This window comes from Micropterus dolomieu, linkage group LG10 (assembly GCF_021292245.1).
Source record: "Micropterus dolomieu isolate WLL.071019.BEF.003 ecotype Adirondacks linkage group LG10, ASM2129224v1, whole genome shotgun sequence".
NCBI lineage: Eukaryota > Metazoa > Chordata > Actinopteri > Centrarchiformes > Centrarchidae > Micropterus > Micropterus dolomieu.
Genome location: NC_060159.1, coordinates 19,820,070 through 19,834,740, shown reverse-complemented (window position 1 = coordinate 19,834,740; position 14,671 = coordinate 19,820,070). Strand labels below are relative to the sequence as shown.

The 14,671-nt window shown below is 38.5% G+C and overlaps 2 protein-coding genes across 3 annotated transcripts; one reads left to right on the top strand and one right to left on the bottom strand.

The window, feature by feature from the left end:
- Positions 1–126: 126 nt before the first annotated feature.
- bpnt1 (bisphosphate nucleotidase 1) lies at positions 127–5,001 on the top strand. Of its 2 annotated transcripts, none has more exons than XM_046060220.1 (9): positions 127–392; positions 789–910; positions 1,047–1,151; positions 1,272–1,379; positions 1,598–1,646; positions 2,863–2,954; positions 3,028–3,225; positions 3,438–3,543; positions 3,743–5,001. In XM_046060220.1, exons 2-9 carry the CDS (start codon positions 791–793, stop codon positions 3,892–3,894), a joined length of 930 nt encoding a protein of 309 aa, XP_045916176.1. In that variant the 5' UTR covers positions 127–392; positions 789–790; the 3' UTR covers positions 3,895–5,001. The 2 variants fall into 2 exon arrangements, with proteins under 2 accessions (XP_045916176.1, XP_045916174.1); XM_046060218.1 differs by having other exon boundaries at positions 128–396.
- On the bottom strand, positions 4,093–11,878 carry LOC123977491 (serine/threonine-protein phosphatase PP1-beta catalytic subunit-like). The gene is made up of 8 exons (XM_046060217.1): positions 11,721–11,878; positions 9,422–9,553; positions 8,934–9,164; positions 8,531–8,635; positions 7,545–7,616; positions 7,118–7,269; positions 6,188–6,322; positions 4,093–6,098 (listed from the first exon to the last, which is right to left on the bottom strand). The coding sequence occupies exons 1-8, from the start codon at positions 11,770–11,772 to the stop codon at positions 5,994–5,996; spliced, it is 984 nt and encodes a 327-aa protein (XP_045916173.1). The 5' UTR covers positions 11,773–11,878; the 3' UTR covers positions 4,093–5,993.
- Positions 11,879–14,671: the final 2,793 nt, after the last annotated feature.

Here is a 14,671-nt window from a genome sequence, read left to right as displayed (position 1 = left end):
CAGAGCCCTATGACTTTTAGCACAGAGGGAACGTGCTTTATAGGCAAAGCGAGATACTTCCCTCACACCCACTTCCGCCTTTGTTTAAAAGACGTTAGACTGGTAGATTTGATAGTTTTTGTGTTAGCTAGGACCAAAATAACTGACACACCTTTTTTAAGCTCACTACCATATTCAAGCCGGGTTAAGCTTCCTTCTTTTTATGCGTGTTAAACGTTAGTTAGCAGATGTTACATAATGACCTGACAGGCCGTCTTGCTTGCTACGGTAACTATCTTGACATATTTTTCAAGGGGTTAAAAGTGTTGCACTTCCTGTATCTCTACCTCTAATTCAAGTTGTTGTCGTACCCGTGAAACCTGTTTGGTGGCCACCTGTCTGTGTTCGCATCAGTAAGTAAGTATTAACCTGGTATTAACCCCTCTTCACCAGCATTACTGGATAATTAACTCCATATTACCGAATAAATATCTCTGATTTAGTTAGCTATGTACAGTAGCATGTTAGGTAATTAGCCGCACATGCTGAGGTTTAAGCATACAGTCTATGGGTTTAAGTTAACGTTACTGCTTATTTTGACAGCTCTTTTAGTTAACGTTACCCAGCTAACCTTATTGCTCTAAATAATAAATGTAAAAGTGTGTTTTGTTAGTTAAAGATAAGCGGCTGCATTAAATTTTTTTTAAATGTCCTCAACATTTTGGACATAGTCTCATAACTGCTTCGTGAAGGCTGTAGATTTTGAATGTGTCCACTCATATAGATGGCCTGTGTGCTCTGTCTATCAGGAATGTCTGGAAATCCTGCTGTGGTTATGCGGCTGGTGGCCTCTGCCTACACTGTGGCTGAAAAGGCCGGGGCCATTGTGAGGAAGGTCCTTCACAGTGGTGAACTGGGCATAGTGGAAAAAGTGGGACCTTTTTATATTTGGCATTTAAATCCCAGAAGAAGTTAAAATGCTCATAACTTGTCCCACATGGACATGGGAATAGACTGAGATGAATTGTTTGAATCTTTTCTGCTTCCTCCTTATAACCCCTGCACAGACCAGAGCTAATGATCTGCAGACACTGGCAGACAGACTGGCACAGCAGAGCATTTGCGCATCACTGTCCAGATGTTTCCCCAAAATCACAATCATTGGAGAGGAGGCGAGTGTGTTCATAAAATGAGGTCCATGTACACACCGATCCCCACAAGATTATTCTAGTGTTAGGCTTTATTGGAGAGGAGTGAAAGACTGATGATCACGTGTAACACTTGTTTATTAGGAGCTTCCAGAGGAGGAGATAAGGGAAGATCTCATTGAGAATGGCCACTCAGAGGAAATCCTTCAGAAGACATGTCCTGCAGAATATAGCGGGCTGAAAGAGGAGGAGGTAAGCACCTGTAGAATCATAAATTCAACTAATAGTTTGTTTTAGCAATAGACTAAAATATTTGTATTTATAATTATTTATATTTTATATTATAATTTTACTAATAATTATTAAAAAGAGGTGCAGTACAGTTTTGTCATCACAACAAAAATTCTGGTGTTGAGTGATCAGACACTTTTTACTCTTACTGTGTCCATGTGTTTCTTTCTGAATCTCAGCTAGTTGTGTGGGTTGATCCCCTCGATGGCACAAAGGAATACACTGAAGGTAGGCTCTTCAAATGTGCTTCTTTAAAAACAAATCTGCCTCTCTAATGAATACATGATTGCATTCGTTTTGCATTCATTTTTTAGTATTAGTTGATATTGGTAATCCTAAGTTGTGATACCTAATGAAAATCACCAACCCCTTGTGAAATAATCATCATCAGTGAGTGTATTGAGTAAGAGCCCATGCAAAAAAAGTGTGCCATGGTAAGGAAACCTTTCGACTGTATTATCACATTAATATTGTGCTACAAACACAAATAAACATTTGTAGTTATTTAAATCATTACTAATTGTTGGTTAGTCTTTCTAGTGAGTTAACTGGTAAAGGTACCGTGTGAAGTGTTTGTTGCTATGTTACCAGTTTGGATGTCGATATGGATGTTATAAAGCAGTTACAAAAACAGTTACTTCATCACTGTCAATATAAAAGTCAGTGTTTCTGTTATAAATGAACACAGAGAGATTTTAAATGTGTGGAGAGAAAAAAGATCACTGGTATCAGATCAGCACTCTGTATCGAGTTGAGGTATCTGATTTGAGTCTGATTTGTCCGATCAGCACTTACTAACAATAGAGTTTAAACTTTTGTGTTCCTGAAATACAATTTTACAGGCAGCTGTTAAACAAGTATTTTTATGGCCATTGTAGAATGTGATGAAAACTGAATTATAATAACAGGTTTTGCCAAATTTTGCTAAGTGATTTTACTACCTGGCAGCCACTGTTTTTATCTTTGTTTTAATTTTATTCAGTTCTTCTGTCTTACTTTGCTGTAAAATCCTTTCTGTGCACCACTTTGTCGGGTTGCCTCCTGGCTCTGGGCTCTCAGAGCTTCACTATCACTTTTTCCTCTTTCTTTTCCTTCCTTGTGTTTTCCTGCTTCTGCTGTCTTACATGTGTGTCTCACTCTCTCTCTGCTGACCCCAGCATCGAGGTGTCTACGTTACCAAACTGAGGCCCAGATGCCACACAAAGGGTCGGACTCCTCTCAGCCTTACAGCACAGCTCTCTGTATGGGAAGGCAACAGCAGGAAACTGATAGAAAGATTAACTCTGGCATTGGATAAAATTAACTATTTTGCAACAACGTGGAAGAGATCTTTCATTTTTAATATTTGCCACAATGACACTTACATGTAACTGGTCACATCACAAATGTTGGCTTATAAAGTGCAGTAAAAAAACTCCAGCTAACATCCTGCTCTTTTCTGAAGGGCTCCTGGATAATGTGACTGTGCTTATTGGTATTGCATACGGAGGCAAAGCTATTGCAGGTGTGATCAACCAGCCTTTCTACAACTATCAGGTACAGACCAAACTAAACAATCTTGTCTCGTAAAAGCTGTCACTCCGGTTAACTCAAACTGTTTCCTCGTCAGCTCGGAGCAGGAGCAGATTTGGGAAGAACCATGTGGGGGATGCTGGGGTTGGGCGCCTTTGGATTTCAGCTGCAGGAAGTTCCAGGTGATAAGCGTATCGTCACCACCACACGTTCTCATAGCAACAAGCTGGTAACGGACTGTGTGGACGCCATGGAGCCTCATGAAGTTGTAAGAGTGGGTGGCGCTGGAAACAAGGTGAGCTCATCTAGTTAATAAGACTAAAGTGACCTTTGTCCTATGGCTATAAATGGGACAGGGACTCAAAGAGCCAAAGTGGGCTGGGAATCCTTAGGCAATAAAGATATTATAGATGTTAATAAAGTGTTTTCGCTTGAACACGACCGGTGTTACTGAAAGAGCCTGTTAATGTGTAAAGAGTGTTTGTTTATCGAATCATCTCTCTGCAGATAATCCAGCTGGTTGAAGGAAAGGCTTCTGCTTACGTCTTCGCCAGTCCAGGGTGCAAGAAGTGGGACACCTGCGCTCCTGAAGCCATTCTGCAGGCTGTTGGGGGTAAATAACCATCAATTCTGTAGTAGCAGAGGATGTAGGGAGTATTAAAATGCATCTAGATAAAAACTCTTGAGTTTTTTAACAAACTATATTTTATAGCCATGCATCTGTAGGTTAAAATTTAAACATTTTACACCATACATACTTTTCAAGTCTTTGAATCAGTGTCTAAAATGAATTTAATTTTTTTCCTGTTCAGGTAAACTTACTGACATGCATGGCAATGCATACTGCTACAACGCTAATGTAAAGCACATGAATTCTGCTGGCATTCTTGCTACACTACGCAACCACGAGTACTACATCAGCAGAGTACCACAGTCTGTGCTGCAAGCCCTCAAGTCAGAATGAGTTCTGTCTTCAGACTTTACACTAATGTCCCTCTGTGGTTCACAGACTCAACACTTAAAATGCATCCAGAGGAGAGTTCCTGGACACACAATGTTGTAAAATATACAGTATGTTCATGAAGTCTCATTGAACATACTGGACTAACATTCTTTTTGTGTCATACATCACTGAACACTTAATTAACCACAAACAAACAGATCAGGCTCCACAGCACATCCATTTATTTCACTTGTTTTAAACCAACTCTTACAAATCTCAAAACGCCTTTACATACCGTTTCCAACTTGAAGACCAATAGATTTACAAGGTAAAAGGTAAGATTTAAATAAAAATACATCGGTTAAATGTTTATTAGTCAGTTAGAAATGATTTACTTAAGTCAATAACCACCAAGTGGGAATGCTGTAATATAACTGGCGTGACGCCGACAACAAATGCCATTGACTTGATGATTTTTACCTTTTTTACAATGACATGCGATGACTGAAGTGCAACAATGTTTAGTGTGGGAGGTCGACATCTACTGCTGTGAAGAATAAAGAGCTTTTTGAGCTGCAACAACTTAAGAAATATAAAAGGTGATAACTATTTTTTAATCCTGTACTGTACGTCAGGTTCTGTGGCCGTGTTCTTCACACTTCTTTTACACACCATCTTCTCCTGCAGCGACATACGTATCTCTACTGTTCTACACATCTACTGTACTTACCAGACTAAAGGACACAAGGTGCTCACTGATGTTTAATTCCCACATTTTCCACATACATTGAATTCACGTCAGAACTGAAAGTGAAACTTGTATGCTGCTCTTTAACAAACACAAAAGCTCCTTCGGTGATGTGAGGGATAAGAAAGTTTCAGAGTTTGGCGTTTAAGGAGAAGAGATTGGAAACACTCATGTAGAGCATACTGCGTATTAATGCCCTAGTAAAAGTACAGCATAGCTTGGTTGTGTCTTTTAAAGTTCAAATAGGCTACAATGGCCTTTACAAATGTTTGCTTGCATATGGCTAGCAATACTGATTGCACTTTTTTTGATATCTCCATGGGGAGAAAAACACAAAGTTACTCCAAGGGCAACTCTTTGAATAAAAATTTAACATTTTGGGAAATTTTCTTCGTCGATTTTTTGTGAAGACCCATGTCTGTCTGTTAAATATGATTCTGCAGCCAGCTGCCTGCTAACCTAGCTTAGTATAGTCTAAAGACTATAAGAAACAGGAAATTAGTAACCTGGCTCTGTCCAAAGATAACAAAATCAACTTACTAGAATTTCTGAAGCTCCGTAAATAACACATTATAGCTTGTTAGTTTAATCTGTACAAAAACAAAGGAGGTTATGTGCCTGACTATTTCTCCCTGAAGTTTCTGCTGGTTGTGTGGCAACAGGTCCTTGCCAAAAAACTATCAAACATGAAAAATAGTTTTTTTTTGTTTTTACACTTTGTTTAATCCATTAAGTGGATTCTGTAGAACCAGGCCAGCTGCTTCCCATTCCCAGCCTTTGTGCTAAGCTAAGTTAGCTGGTTGCTGGTATTAGTTTCATATTTGACAGACATGAGAGTGGTATTGATCTTCTCATGTAACTCCCAAAATCTATTCCTTTAAGCAGTGTACTACTTAAGCCTATACAGAAGGGGGTAATGGCAGTAATTAGGTTAATTACATGAACTTGAGACAAGAAACGCTTTGCCCTGTTGTCTGTGAGAATTTAAGGATTTTTCATTGGCAAGGGCAAAGAACCCATCTCAATCTCACAAGAGTGCATGCATTTACACAATCACAATGGAAATTGTGCCTGGAAGGCAGAGAAGCATCTTTTCTTAACATCTTGCCCATTCCACAAGAGTTTAGTTTTAATATTGCTGAATGGACTGAGTAGCAGAGGGTTGAGTTAATATATACCATGGCATTAAAAAAATTGAAAAAATACCCACAGAACAAGCAAAAAACACTCCTGGAGTTGTTGTTTACACACGAACAAGCTGACTGAGAGAAGGCTGGAGTGTTTGAGGCAGCCTGCAGGGAGGTGGACCAGAGACCAGCCAGGGGGGAGGGGGAGGAGGAGGAGGAGGAGCAGGAGAGTCAGGGCCAGCCGCTCACCTCTTTTTCGGTGCCTGAGTGGTGCGAGGCGGGGTGACAGGGCGCCCTGAATTCACCCCACCATACTGGTACTTTGCTTTTTTTTCTGACGGCTTCAGGATCTGAAAGAAACCACGATGGTAGTGATAAATACATTAAAAGCGCATAATCAGGACACATGTTAGGGTGCAGCAAACACTGACTTCTGTACCTGAAAGGAGCACATAAGGGACTCGTCCACACTCATCATACCCCCTGCGTTGTCAAACTCCCCGCAATAGTTGGGGGCAGAGAACAGCGTCACCAGCTGTCGTTTGGCAAAGAATTCATAGCCGTCTTCAACAACCTGTAAGGGAGCAGGATTAGAGCTGAAACATTTAGTAATTTTTAAGCAAAAATGCCAAAAATTCACTGGTTCCAGTCATCTGTTACAGTAAACAGAATATTTCAGCGTTTTGGACTGTTGGTCAGACAAAATAAGACATTTAAATATGTCATCTTGGGCTCTAACAAAAGTCTAGTTTCACTTTTTTCTGACATTTTGCATAGAACAACAACGAATTGATAAATCAAGAAACTAATAAGCAGGATGATAAATAATTTTTTTGGTTTATTTTAATTTACCAAAAGTGCCAGCACGAATGCACTCTCAGTACTTAGTGGTAATATGTGATAAAGAAGCTACAGGGGAATAGAGCTGCATTATTATGGCTAAACCTGTATTACAATTGGGGCTGGACTAAATGCCACATATACTGTTCACACAGAGGTAGTACAAACAGTACCCTGCTTAGTATTTCATTTACTGGATTAGCCAAAAACACACACATTCCCATGGCTATTCACAATTATTAATTCATCTTTAAATTAGCAGAAAACTGCCTTTTTTGCTCTTTTTTGCTGTAATTGAAAAAAAAAAAAAAAAAACTGTAAAAATCCTGTCTCTGAAATCAGTGTGTCTTCTATATATCTTCTGTGTTTCTATCGTTGCTAAATGTATTCTGACATTTTAACATTCTCTGCACAGTCGTTTGGATTTGTAAAATAAAGTTGTTCCATTTGTATTTGCCTAAATAAAGTTTAATTCCCCATGATGATCATTTGAAATTAGCCCTTAATCACAAAGCAGCGCAAGTGTTACCTGATGTGCTCGGCAGATGAGATCCAGGTCGTGACGGTTGAGAAACTTGCTGACCACGTCAGCCCCAAAGGTGAAGGAAACTCCCCGATCATTCTCTCCCCAGCCCTGGACGTCTTTGTCTGGGTCTGACCACAGCAGGTCACACAGCAAGCCTGGCACAAAAAAAGAAAGCCTTAAGCATCAAGGACTACAGAAAAAACAAATGTATTAAAAATATGTCTGAATTACTAACTATCCGTTTGTGTCTAGGATAGATATTATTTTTGTCAAAACCAAAAGCATTGTGTCTAAAATTTTAACATGAAATGGTTAAACTGATCATTTTCATTGCAATTTTTAAGTATTATTCTCTTGAATAATGAAATAGCACATTACAGATTTTGTCTTTTAGTTCAAAAACACAAACTAATACTGTAGGACAACAGACCTGTGTCTGGGACATCAGTGGGTCTCATAATGCGTCGAATTTGTTCCATGGACTGTAGATCAGGTGAGAGACCTGAGGAGAACAGATGATTGTATTGTAAGTGAGACACACACACTGCATTAAATCCTATGTAAATCAGAATGCACATGAAAAAAATAAATAAATAGTTGACTTTTATTCATCCTGAAGAAAAATGACAATGTGTTGACTTAAGGCGGGTTCACAACAACCCTGTTTAGTCTGGTTGAACGGAGCCCTGGAGCATTTACCCCCTTGATGCAGTACGTTTGGGTTGGTTTGAAAGCCGGACTCGAACTCTGGTGCGGACAAAACAACCACCTCGAAGGAGTGGGTTCGGAGCGCGATCAAGTGAACTATGGAGTGGTTAATTTCTGGTGTGAACACCATTCAATCCAATAACAGGACGTGTGCTATTGTGTCATTTTAAATGTCATTTCATTGGTTAAAAAACTTTTCTCTTCCTGATTTGGTGCCTGGTGAACTAGTAGCGCATTTGCTACCAAAATGTCAACTAGCAGGGGACAAACCTGGACTCACGACGAACTGAGATGACTCTTGAATTTTTCGGCAAAAGAAAATGTTTCTCAGTTACTACAGAAGGTGCAGAAGACACTTGGTATTCAAAATATTCAGTGAAAAATGAAGGAGAATGGATTCCAATGAACAGCTGATCAGCATCGTGTGAAAGTAAAAAAAACTGCATCAAGAGTACATCAAAGTACTGTACAAAGGACCAGTTGGGAAATTTAAACCATGTATCATCCTCGCGTTGGTTTGATTCAGGAACCACCTTTAGTTGTGAACCCGCCCTTACAGGTAATGTACTTGCACATTTTTTATAGCGCCATAATCACAATTAACACCTGTAGTTACTTTACACATATTAACTAATTACATAATGTAACAGTAATATAGAGATTACATTCTAATCAATCCTTTAAAATATACCATTCAAAATCACAAACCTCCATGGCAGCAGAAAATCTTCTCATCGATAATCGCAGCAATGGGCAGACAATTAAAACAGTCTGTGAAGGTCTTCCAGAGCTTTATGTTGAACCTGCGCTTGCCTAAGGAAAAGACAAAACAAAGAACAAATCAGACAAGGAACAATAGTAAATGAGGCTTTTAATTAAACATTCGAATTAGATATTTCTGTCATCTAAAGGAACTTTACGATTAACTATGCAAACATAGTTAAACTAAATGCTGTAAATATAAATCATCAGTCTTGAATCGCAGTTTTATAGCTCTCCTTTACCAAATACAAAACATTAAGTAGGCCAACTCACAATTAGCACAACATACAGTGAACAGTATGCACATGTAGCCAGTGCACAACAAAAAGGGTTGTGTTTTCCAACTTACACTCGTCATAGAAGCCGTAGATACGGTTGATGGAAGCACACTCGTGGTTCCCCCTGAGCAAGAAGAAGTTTTCTGGGTATTTGATCTTGTAGGCGAGCAGCAGGCAGATGGTCTCCAAAGACTGCTTCCCTCTGTCTACGTAATCCCCCAAGAACAGATAGTTGGCCTCTGGAGGGAAGCCTCCATACTCGAATAGCCTCAGCAAGTCTGTATACTGTCCGTGGATATCACCTGGAAGGATATGTTCATCCGTAACAAATGTCGCAATTAACATGACAATCTCAATAATGTGAAACGAGTGAAAAGTTTATAGAAAACACTTATTTTAAGCACCTTACAGTACATTGACTGTGTGTGTTTTTACGATGTTGTGAAAACTGTGAACCCTAGCAAATAGTAAGGGACCTATTCTGGTGGCCTCACAGATAGCCTCCACTGTGTATGTAAACAAAATGAAAGGGGTGGCTGTTGATAGGTGCTGTTCTCACCGCAGATTTTGAGTGGAGCCTCCAGTTCGAGCAGGATCGGCTGACTGAGAAAAATCTCTCTGGACTTGATGCAGAGCCCCCGCACCTCAGCCTCTGTCATCTGTACCACCTTCCCTGGACGACATCCTCGCACTGCAAGTCAAGAGTACAAAGAGGTCAACAGTAAACATGGGCTGATCCTTAAACACGGTCGAGTAAGTATTAGAAACCATACATTAGGACAATGAAGCATCAAGTAACGAATAGGCATCAAATTAAACATAATGATAATTTCAAATAGTAGGCTAAATCAGGACTATTGTGACCATAACCTATAATGTATTGTCAGTACATTCAAATATATAAGTAAAGAGTCTGGGTTATAGCTAAAAATTTACATTTTAGGCCCGTTTCACACTGCTGCTTACAAATGTATTTTTTTTTTAAATTACAAAATACTTTAGTTATAGTTATTATTAATTATAAGTATTAAAATGCCTAACAATTACTGTGAGAGAAATGGCACGTTTCAGTCACGTGCTTTTCTTTCGGCAGTGGGGTTTGCTGTCCTTTTGTTTACATTCACATCAGGTGGGCCATTAAAGACAGCTGACCAGTGCATTTGCTTTGCTACTGCTCAGACATGCCATTTATTCCAGTCAACATGGGTTGTTATGAACTGGCAAGTACAGGAATGAACAGCTTGTTGGCTCAGCTGGAAGTGAGTGAGTGAGGGTGGTGTGATCCAAGCAGACAAAGTCTAGAGGGCAGCTTCATGTATAAAGAACAAACAACATGCTTGTTTAGTAATGTCGTAGCGTTGGCTGTAACTGCATATTGGTGGCTAAAGTAGCTCAAAGTAGCATTGCAGTATCAACATGACAGACCTTTGGCAGGTGTATGAGTAGCAAAAACTAAACAATATTGTTATATATATATATATATATATATAATGTTCAATCGTTCAATAACGTTCTTTCCTTTAAGCCACTGGTTCCAGTATAGATAGCTGGGAGTGAAAACAGAAAAAGAAATGTGTTTCATGGTTTTAATATCTGTTTTAAGAACAAACTTAAGCACCAAACCTGAATTGTAGTCTAAGAAATTTGCAGGATGTGCATCTGGGTGGGAAATTAGCACTAGCCAAATGCTGGTTAAATATCTGAATGTGCCTGGGAGATTTCAGACACAAAATAAAGATTTAATTTTGGGTGTAGGTCTGGGCGATGACGACCAATGTGTCCCTAAGCAAGACACTTAACCCCTAGTTGCTCCAAAGGTGTGCGGCCTCAGACACAGCAATTCTAAGTCGCTTTGGATAAAAGCGTCAGCTAAATGACTAATAATTATTATTATTATAATCACAATAAATGTTAAATAATTATGTCTTTCAAGTTTAAAGGCTGATTTTTGCTCCTGAGTGAAAGTTGAAGAAACCAGATGGTTAATTGTGGTTTTAAACTATTCTTTAGGGTTAGAAACACTGATATCAAACAGTGGATTACTTAACAAATCAGAGGTAAAACATGAAAAAAAAAAAAAGATAATTTTTTTCCCAACAAATATGCATAAGTTAAATTAAGTAAAATCTTTTTTAGTCCCTTTTTCTCAACAAAATAAATATCTTGATAATTATCATTATTGTTTTATTGCCTACCCCTAACTGGGTGGCTGGTAACTGTTAACGTTAGATGTTTACATTTAAAAAATAAATTCTCACATTTAAGGGTACATATGGATGAATCTAAGGAAAAACCTCTCTGAGTTATGCAGGCTTAAGTGATTTCCTACGTTCAGTGGGGGTGTGTCAGGGAGGTAGCCGACTTGCTAGCTAACGTTATCTGCCTTGCCACCGACAACAGTTAACGTTACTTAGCAAACACAGCGTTCAATTGTTCATTCCACCTTAAGCATTAATGGGAAAACACTAAAACGTTACTTGTCCGTACTCTGCCACACAGCTGGTTTAGCTGTTAACACGTTAAGTTATATCACTAGTTAGCTCTCTATCAGGCAGCAGCGAGCTGAATTGTTACGCCTCTCTCCCCTTTTACTCAGAGCAACGTTAACTAACAACCCAACATTAGCCAACAGTTAGCTACCCTGGACTGTGACAACATATTTACGTTTATTACTGGATCGGAGAGCTTTTAACGGTTAGCTTACGGGTTATCGATGAACAACACAATAGCTCAGGCTGCAAGATGCTGAAATTATTTTCAACATATCGCGAAGTTACTGGTTACAAAAAAGAACGTACAGTTCAGTTACCTTCTTGTTTAAGGAAGCAGAAAGGCAAAATATCACAATGCTAACCTACCTTCCAGCAACCGAGAGATTATGCTGTCAACGTTCAACTCGCTTTCCGCCATGTTTCTAATACCAACACGGGCAGTTGGCCCTAAACACTGACTTGTAGGCTCAAAACAGGCGAGCCTTCCCAGGCACGCACACAGAAGGTGATATTATCGATCACCCAAGTTATCAGCAGCAGTGTTGGACATTTACCCAAGTATTGCACTTAAGTGGGGCAGGGCAATTCAACAATAATAAATCATAGTATTTTTCCTAAATAACAAATGTTCAATTTACCTTAAAAAAAGATTTTATTTATGCATATTTGTTGAAAAAAAGATTATCAAAATTTGTTTGAATGTTTTACCTCAGATATGTAAAGTGATCCTCCATTTGGCATATTTTTGTCATATTCTGACCATTATACATTTATATACAGCAAATAACATAAAATATGAAATTACACCAGAAGATATCGCAACTAATATCAGAGTTGTGTTGGAATATTGAATTAAAGTCAGGTTTCCATTCAACAGATTCATTAATACAAGGTACAATAAGTTTATTTATCATTATACAACACAAAGTTGTACAACGAAAAGAGGGTTTGAAGTCCCTAGTGCTACACACACAGAACTCAACAGATAATTAAATGTACTGTCTATTGAAGTATGGTAATATAAGGAATCCCTAAGGTAAGGTATATTAAGGTAAGGTATATTATAAAATAAAACAAAACAATATACTACAGTTATTTATATACTTATATACATAAACTACTAATATACATATATTATAGGGAATATGCACAACAACCAAAAACCTTTCTAAGTAGAAATACAGGGAGAGAGAAGAGTAATATGTTGTTTTTAAAGAATGCTGACTGAGCAATTTGAAACACCTCTTTAATCCAAGATGCCAACATGACAAAATCTATTCATTTGTAATGTTATTCTTTTCAATTCAGTCATTATTTTACTGTCCATAATTTACTGGGAAAAAAATTCCTAGAAGCTGACTTGGCAGAATTCTGTAATTTGGTAATTATTATGGAAATTGATACAGTTTTCAATTAGTACTTGCACTTCAAGGAAATGAATTCCAATTTATTACTGTAACCCTGAGAGTATGTTCATTAAAGCACAGCAGGTCAGCTGAACATGCAAAAATGTGAAATTTGTTTACAGGCAGGCATACAATTCAACATATGGAGGAACTTCTATTCTCCTTTGTGTGAAGGCACATTATGGATGCAATATATTCTTGTCAAGATTGTGAATGCTGTACTCCTTGACCAGGTGGAAGGCCGAAGCCACCAACAGACTGTGTATTCCCTGGCTGGAGGGCAATTGCGTGGACAACATCTTCCAGAAAGGCCAGATCCCCAACTTTACCACACACCTCCCTGCTTGAATGTTGCCCCATGTAGTGAAGGCCAAGAGAATCAAGGTAATTTAGGTGGAAAGAATTAACTTGTAGAATTGTCACTGCTGCTGTCATCCAAATAGTCCCTTGGCTAATGTACACAAATAATAATTATGTGTGGTTACAGTCTGTCAACCAAGCAAGCAAACATAGCTCTATTTAAGCCATTTTAAACAGCAGTATATAAATGCGAAGAAATTAAAATAATTACTGAGATCCAAACATCTTCAGAAAAAAATATTGAAGTCTGAGTTTTCTCAGTTTTATTCTTATTGCAGCCAGTAGCCTATGTAGTGGCCAAATGATTTACTGCCACTGTTGACTAAAGCTGATGATACACAGGTCAACTTTTTGAGCAATATTGTTGGGCAATCTTGCTGGTGGCAAGTCTGACTTTTGAATGGATAGCGGAGTGGTGGGGGAAGGGGATTACGGTACTAATCTTTACTCATTACCATTGACGGGAACATTGCCCAGCATCATTGCTCTAAAAGTTGCTCCGTGTATCATCAGCTTAATAGTTGTTCGATATTATATTGCCAAACATCTGATCATTTATTTCTTGCAAATAAGAGCACATTCTACATTCACGACTAATCATGTTTAGTGTTGTACATTCCTTGTATCGAAGCAGGGAATATTTCAGCAAAACACATATGTCAAAACTAACATAGGTTAAAAGCTGACGCTGCGAGGACGGTAATTAATCTGGCATCTTTCTTTCAGGACTTCCCCGGATGGCATTGGTAGGTTTAGGTGTTACATTTTTATTGTACTATTGTAACTGTGCACACGTGTGAATATTAGACTGACTTCTGTACAGCAAATAGTGTTCATAAACATTTTAAAAATCCACTTCCACACCTTATTTGCTTTTGGAAGCAATCACTCCAATAGTTTAAGACTTTTCACTCAAAAACACAAATGTCAACGCCATGGTGGCACTATAAGAAAAGTCAGGGGATCACCAAAGTCATTAGGATTCATTGTGTGGGAACCACAAATGTCTGAAAACAATGTCATTGAAAGCCATCACTTTGCTGCTAGAATAGCAAAAAAAAAATTAAATCACCAAGATAATCAGGAAACACCTGATAGCGCAGGACTTCTGATCATTTCAGTGCCTGGAACTATTGTTTGCAAAGTAGGGGTGGCTGTGGTTCAGGAGGTAGAGCGGGTTGGCCATTAATCGGAAGGTCGGCGGTTCAATCCCTCGCTCCCCCTGGTTGCGTGTCGAAGTGTCCTTGGGCAAGATACTGAAACCCGAGTTGTATGAGCGAGTGTGAATGTTAGTTTCTGTTTGAGCACTTAGGCTCAGTGTGTGGATGTAGTGTAAAAGTGCTTTGAGTGGTCGAAAAGACTAGAAAGGCGCTATACAAGTACAGAGCATTTACCATCAAACCATGACTCAGATGTTGTGGCAATATTATTTTATCAATAAATAAAGGAAAGAGAAATTTACAAACTTCTGGATTAGACATTTACATATAGAATATTTCATTATTTCTGTGTAGTATAAAAATTACAAATATATATCATACTTTCTGCACC